Genomic DNA, 7,136 nt, shown 5'->3' on the forward strand with positions numbered 1-7,136 from the left:
AGATCGCCAGTGAGGCTATGAAACACAAAGAGGTTGTGTTAGAGAGTAAGAGCAGGATTACAGCAGGAGGGTAACAGAAAAGACAGGGAGTTTAAAAAAGTGGAACATCCCATATCAAGATAGCATTTCACCTTTTACGTTATATTAAAGGGAAAGAAAGTATTTGGAGTAGATCAGGGACAGAAATATAAAAATGAGAAAATTCCTTTGTATAAATAATAGATCTATTTGTGTTAGTAAGGCTTTGACCTGGGACTACCCAGACCTTTAATAGGTGTGCATTGAAAGCCAAAATTGTGTAGAATAGCAGCAAGTAATCAATGATAATATATGTGGTACTTATTTAGTCATAAACAGCATAAAAAAGGAGAAACTGAGGTAAAGATGGGTTGCAAACTGACTTGCAGATGTGCTGCAACAGTAGACAGGCTAAAAGAGATTAAGTGAATAGTGTGCCCTGTCTAAAATATACCTGTTAAATGTTATTAGCTTGACCATCAGCCTATGTGGGCTGTCATCAAGATCAGCGGATGTGCAGGGACTGCAGCTGAGCTTGGCTGCCAGATGTTGTATTATAAGAGAAACATGTTTAAAAGAAAAGGTTATATAAATAATTATTCATTTATGGGTGTTATTTAGTTTGTATCAAGCTATTCTATCTAAAATAGTATCATAAAATCAAATATATCATAATTATGCATGATAAACTTCATTTCCTGAGTTATGGCCAAAAACAAGTTCTGTGAGGTCACCTTCCCTTTTGCACTTTTATCTACCCAATTTTAATCTGTTTGTCTCTTGACTAAATTTACTGAAATATGTTCTCAAAGATGTGAACCTAAAACTAAATGTGTCAGGAAGTTGCCAATATTATAAGGCTGTGAGATATCTTTAATCTGAAATCGGTGAGGGGAGAGCCAAAGGTTTTTTAAGTTATATCACATATATATGTATTCAGTCATTCAGACCTCACAAACACTAATGTACGAGCTAGCATGAGTGTTTTAATCAAATATAAGCAGATATCTCTATCATTTTAACATTGTTTTTCCTTTTAACAAGACGTCTACTGAAGCTTAACTTACTGACCATTTCAAGAGTCGCTGACCTTAACAGAGAATCTGTGATAAAAATCACTAATGAGTGCTACTGTGTAATGTTTATTCTTTTAAGCATATCTGCAACTGAGCACATATACGCATCATCTATTTATGCAGCGTGTGACAAGTTGGTGAAATGACTCATTCTTTCTATTCTTTCCCTGCTGTCTCCCACTGAGGGATGAGTCAGAATACAGGAGAAATCTGGGTGAATAATAAACCATCTTGCTCCCCCAAACAAGAAATAAGGTTAGTACTCTCTTCTACATGTACTTCTGGTAATAAAGCCACACTAAGATAACGTAATAAGAGACAAGGATGACTTTTTGTCTCAGAATCTCATTAAGTGACAAAAACTTTCATTTAGCACAAACACACTGAGAAAAATATCAGTGCCAAGCTAGTATTTTTATAGTTGTGTTAGAGATGATAAAGCCAAATCACACACCATCCACATTTAAACATACAGATACATACTGGCACACAAACAGACAACTTTTCCCTAGAGTGGGAGAGATCCATCTAGCTTAACACACCTCCTACTCAACTATCCAAATACCTGGTGCCATGACAACCCACTGGCAATTCCTAAAGCAATGAGATTATGGCTAAAAGTGTCACACACCACTTAGTTTCTCTGCATATCAAATGTCATTAAAAGGACAAATCATGTGAAGGTTACGATCATGAAACTAATTCTGTCAACACCCTAATACTTCTATAACTGTCATATAAATCTTAACTTAATTTATGAGCATCAATAAGATTACGCTCCATGTCTACAAAGCTGACTTTGCAGAAGCATTAATGTCTCCTGATAGCAATGTTAGGTGACTTTTAGATGGTTCATTAGAGTGCTTCAAAATCAGAGTCTAGTTGTAACTTGTTGTAACAAATTGCCTTAAACAAAAAGTAAGGCAATTTGTTTTTGGTCATTTATTTCTTTTGTTTATTTTTGCCAAAATGAATTGTTACAACAAAGTAATAATTACCTAAACACTGATTTCAATATTTCAATATTTCAATATGGCTCAGATGCTGACTCAGCTATATCAGGTATGGGTGACAATGAATTAATCTACATGGCAAATCTATTCAATGTAATTCCATTTAGTCTATGTTCACTCTATCTAAAAAAATAATTAGCTTGATGCTAAACAGTGCACCAGTTGCTAGAAGGAGTGCTTGAATGGCATGGAAGGAGCTGAAGAATGTCTCATTAGCTATGTCCTTTATACTCTCTATGTCAATGATAGAAAAGAACAGTAAAGACTCTCACACTGAGCTGAAATGAAACAAGTCACACACAAAAATTGGTGAATTAAACAAATCGCATTGCTTAACTTAACAAAAAAAAATCATGTTTTATCTAAAAAAAAGTTATGAAAGTTTAAGAATGTTTAAGCCCAGTCTATTGTTGTCTTAAAGATGAAGACATTTTATTATTTTATTTCTATAAATTATTGCCATGCTAACATTGCCATTAGCTCAAAACACTACCACTAGCACAACTATATACTCAACCCCGTTGCTTAACTATGGTGCAATAAAAATCACTTTTTAAAAAAAAAAATCTGAATCTTACTTCAAACTAAAGAGTAAAACAAGACTAAAAACACACTTGTTAAGTTGAATAATGAAAACTGGACCCTGGTCACTTAATTGAACAATCTGACTAAAAAATGGATATAAAAAGTTCTTCTAGAATAGCAATCTGATATTTAACAGCTATCTCTAATTGGCTCGGAATGGCCCAGTCAGTTTTTATACACAACAGTGAAAAGTATATTGTATGCATTAAGATTAATAGCCAGAGAACTAGACATACACTAAACACATTTTCTTTGCTAGGAGGACTTTGATAAAGTTCCTCTTGTTTGTCTTTATCTTTTTGTTTCATTTTATTTATTTATAGTATTATTCACACTAGTATATGCATAGCCAGAGCTGACAGGTGTGGAGGGGTAGGAGAAAAGTGAGAAAGAGCGAGAGAGTTGCAATTCTGTGCAAATTTGGTTTTGGTTCTTCCTTCATAGACTGGAACAAAACACTACAAAGCTCTCCAAATGCATGTGTTAAGACAAAAGCTTCAGTCTGCACAGGGGCACCAAGCTCGGTGGCCTACTCTCCCCTTCACTTCTTGTTGTCTTCACTGTGCCAGTAGCAGTAGCAATCCAAGAAAATAGAAATATTAAAAAGATATTAATAAAGAAATTAATACTATAGGATAAGCATTTTACTGATGATGTAAAACTTTTCCTTGGCAATTCACAAACCTCTCTTCTGAAGACTGTCACATTAACAGATGAATCGTCAGAACTAATGCCATAACGTGAATGTCGAACTCTATTTTAACCCTATGCTGCGACCTTCTTTTTTAAAAAAATATTTGACTGACATTTGCCCTATATCGAATAGAGACAATATAGATGGACAAGAAAGCAGGACTCAAACCCCTGCTGCTTTCTGGCAGCCATGTCATCGCCTGCTCACACACTGAGCTAAGCTCCACCGCAAACTTCTACGTCACCTGATGTGCACCTCCTGAGAAATGTAGCTACATGTTGGGTCAACACATACCACAACAACTTGAGTTATGGGAAGATGTAGGGATAAAAGGAGTTTCTGGTTATGTGAATTAGGACATAGATTTCCCACAAAAGTCTACGTCAAGTTTTATAGATAAGTTCACATCTATATCAGACTACTCCATTGAATGGTGTTTGGCTCTTAATTGTTATTTTCAAAACACCTCCACCAGTCCACAGTCAGGTAACATTAATCTCTGATTTCAGGTATTTTCAGTCCCATTTCCATAGGTGTATAAAATCCAGTTCCTAGCCATGCAGTTTACTTTTACAAACATTTGTGAAAGAATTGATGGTTCTAAAGAGCTCACTAAATTTGAGTGTGGTACTCTAATAAGATGACACTATTGCAACAAGTTATCTCGTGATATTTCTTCCCTATTAGATATTCCACAATCAACTGTAAGGAGAAGCACCTACAGCAACTCAGCCATACAGTGGCAGACTACGTAAACAGAGCTCCTGTAAACCCGACTGTTCAAAACACTGCTGACTCAATAACGGCATGGTCCCAAACCTCCTCTGGCATTAGCATGAGCACAAACACTGCATGACCGGAGCTTCATGGCATGGGTTTCCATGGCTGAGCAGCTCTTGTAGTTACTTAAGCTCAGCCTTAAGGTTTACATGTATTTTATTTGAGTAGCTCCATTTTGTGGTAACTCTGTTTCATGTTCCTCATTGATGGTAGGGTGATATCAGTGGTGAAAAACAGTAATATTCTTACTCTGCAATGTAACTTTGTAAAAATGCAGACTTCTTTGAAGACTGAGGAAAACTCTTTGGACGTCAAAACCATTCAGTGAATAATGCCAAAAATGTAATATTTTTCTTAATATAACATCTTTTTCAAAGAAAAAAGAAAACCTTACCAAGCCATCCAGCACCAGAGTTGGGAACACACATGTCTGTCTCAGCGCTGGGCAGGACAAAGCCCACTACAAACACCTCCACTCCATCTGACATGAGTGCCAGACCTAGAACAAAGAACAGCTGCCACTGGAATCTCCCATGGCCACACTCCTGCATGATCAACTCATACTGCTGGGCGAGCTCTTCCTCATCTGCTTGTCTCTCATTTTCTAGTTCCTTGCGGCTCTTTAGGCTATCAGACACTGGCTGGCCCAGAGCCACCTGACCATCCCGTGGCTTCCCATCATTGTATGCAGGCACTCCTTGGTACTCCCCCTCATAGATCTCATCTTCATCATCGTGACCCTCCGTGGCATCACTAGAGGCCCCGTCCTCTTCATTGGTTGCATTGTCAGCATAAAGACCATCTTGTTGAGTATAACTGTTGTAGTTGTTCTCTTCTTCATCCTCATTTTGGAAACGATTGTAGCTGCGATGGGTTGAGTATTCATCAGAGGCTCGATCAACAGCTTTGCTGAAATTTTTGGCAGCTTGCCTTTTGGCTTCCTTAGCGATGTCCTTGGCACCTTTGACCAAGGAAGTCCTGTTGTTATGCGTTTCCTCCATCTTGGCACGAGGGTAACAAGCACTAAATTCAGCTTTAGTGCACTTTTATTCCACCAGATGCAATAAATATAAGTTACTTAGTTGTTTTTTTTATCTTCTATTCCCAGACAGAGCAAGATTTATGCTAATGTATTACCCCTGAAATACCAGCCAACTGCCAGAAGATTAGCAATTAAGTAATGATGTCTAATTCCATTGGATTGCAGTAACTAGACAGTGCTGAAGAGAAGACAGTTGATCTCAGACTGGCAAGATTCAAAGTCCAGTAACCACTCAGGAGAGGAAACCTGCAGGGACAGACAGAAAAAAGCAAGTTTAGCTTGATTAAAGACTGCCAGTCACAAATACCTGCCTCCAGTATTTCTTGGCACACTCCAAAAGAACATTTTTACACCGAGACAGCCACACTCCCCACTGATGTTGACAGAAAGCGCAGTCTACTAATGAAATGAAAATGATGTACTAGGAAGAAAAAGTCACCGAGGCCAAATTTTGCATTTTTGAAGTTGTTAGCTGAAAGTAGCATTGATGATTTAAAGAAACTCTACATACCATGAGTCAAATGTGTTCTGTTATGCTCATAAATGTAGCTGCAATATAAATCTACTGGCATAAAATAACTATTAGTGAGTAGAGAAGCTATGGATAAAATATAAAGTAAAGGTTTTACTGGCCAAATTTTCTATGATAGTGAAATATCCTCTGATATTCCTGAATACAAAATATCCCAAACCTACACTACTGCTGTACTCTCAGTCTGGCTGAAATATGCTCCTATTTATGGTTTGAACTACATAGAGAAAAAAAGCTATTTGTATGAGCGCATCAAGAAACCAATGTCCAAGCAAGTGCACAAATAAGCAATACAGTAGGTATAATGGTGTGCTTGCTGTCAGAGTTTCATTTAATTACAACTCAGGCCCTTGAAGTACTTCTAGAGTACACTGTACCACTCAGTACAGTGCTTTGTATTCAGTTCTTGGACATGATCTGTTCACACATTATTAGTTTGTTGATGGCATGACAACAGTAGTCTAAACATAATTAATGACCAACCCATGAAGCATGATGTGTTGACATCAGTGGCTAGAAAAGTGTAACTAGGTGTTTGTGGTCCCTGCACGTACACTAAATGACAAAGTACTGGGACACATACACATTACACCTACAGGATTTGCTTGGCCATAGAAAGTAATATGTTGAAGTTTCCAGCACACAGCTGTTGTGCTGATGTTAATGCCAGAGAAAGTTTTGGAGTGAATCAGCTGAGTGTTGGTGAATTTATGCATGTCTCTGTGTTTGGTGACTTTACATGACCTGCTACTTCATGCCTGTGTTGATGTAATTCCTAAATATTTCCAAGACATGTCACAAACTAACTTGTTGCAGTGGCAGCATCCCACAATCAAATTCGGTGAGCTTTTTGAAACAAAAGCCATGCAGTCTGCCTGTCTATAGGTGCTTAATTTTATACATCTGAACTCAAAGCTTAAGAAATGTGACTCAAGATTTTTGCCCATATTGCGTATTTTAGAAAATGTGAAACAATTTATTAAATTTATATACAGCATTGCTCAAACATCTCCAATTTGCATAAAAATGCTATGGCCCAAAGTTTGACTATATAAAATGAGTGATGTGAAGGTTTATTTTCATATATTAAACCGTTTTTAAGATTTTTTTTTTCTTTTTTGAAAAATGGCCAGAGGCATTGAATGTGAATGAATATCTAAAAAACTATTAAAGATAAAAGCCCAATTTTCACTGGTCACTCTTACCGTCAAAATAAATCAGGATTTGTAATTTGGGACAGATATATAAAAAATATCTGATAATTGGCTTGTTAAAAACTGATTTGTGTCAGAATCTTGGCTACTAGCAGCAGGCCTTTTCCATCATGGATGTCATGGATGGACTGAAATCTGGGGGAATTTGAACACCAGGTAATTGCCTTGGGCTCTTTGTGATG

General features: G+C 37.1%; 1 protein-coding gene across 2 annotated transcripts in view; it reads right to left on the reverse strand.

Moving 5' to 3' along the window:
* Nucleotides 1-5,167, reverse strand: part of LOC116315937 (synaptic vesicle glycoprotein 2C-like) — a 36,419-nt gene extending 31,252 nt beyond the window's left edge. For both annotated transcript variants that reach the window (XM_039614458.1, XM_031734383.2), the window contains exon 1: nucleotides 4,561-5,167. In XM_039614458.1, coding sequence (XP_039470392.1) covers nucleotides 4,561-5,167 — 607 coding nt within the window. The remainder of the gene's footprint in view (nucleotides 1-4,560) is intronic.
* Between the last annotated feature and the right edge of the window lie 1,969 nt (nucleotides 5,168-7,136).

This window comes from Oreochromis aureus, linkage group 7 (assembly GCF_013358895.1).
Source record: "Oreochromis aureus strain Israel breed Guangdong linkage group 7, ZZ_aureus, whole genome shotgun sequence".
Taxonomy (NCBI): domain Eukaryota; kingdom Metazoa; phylum Chordata; class Actinopteri; order Cichliformes; family Cichlidae; genus Oreochromis; species Oreochromis aureus.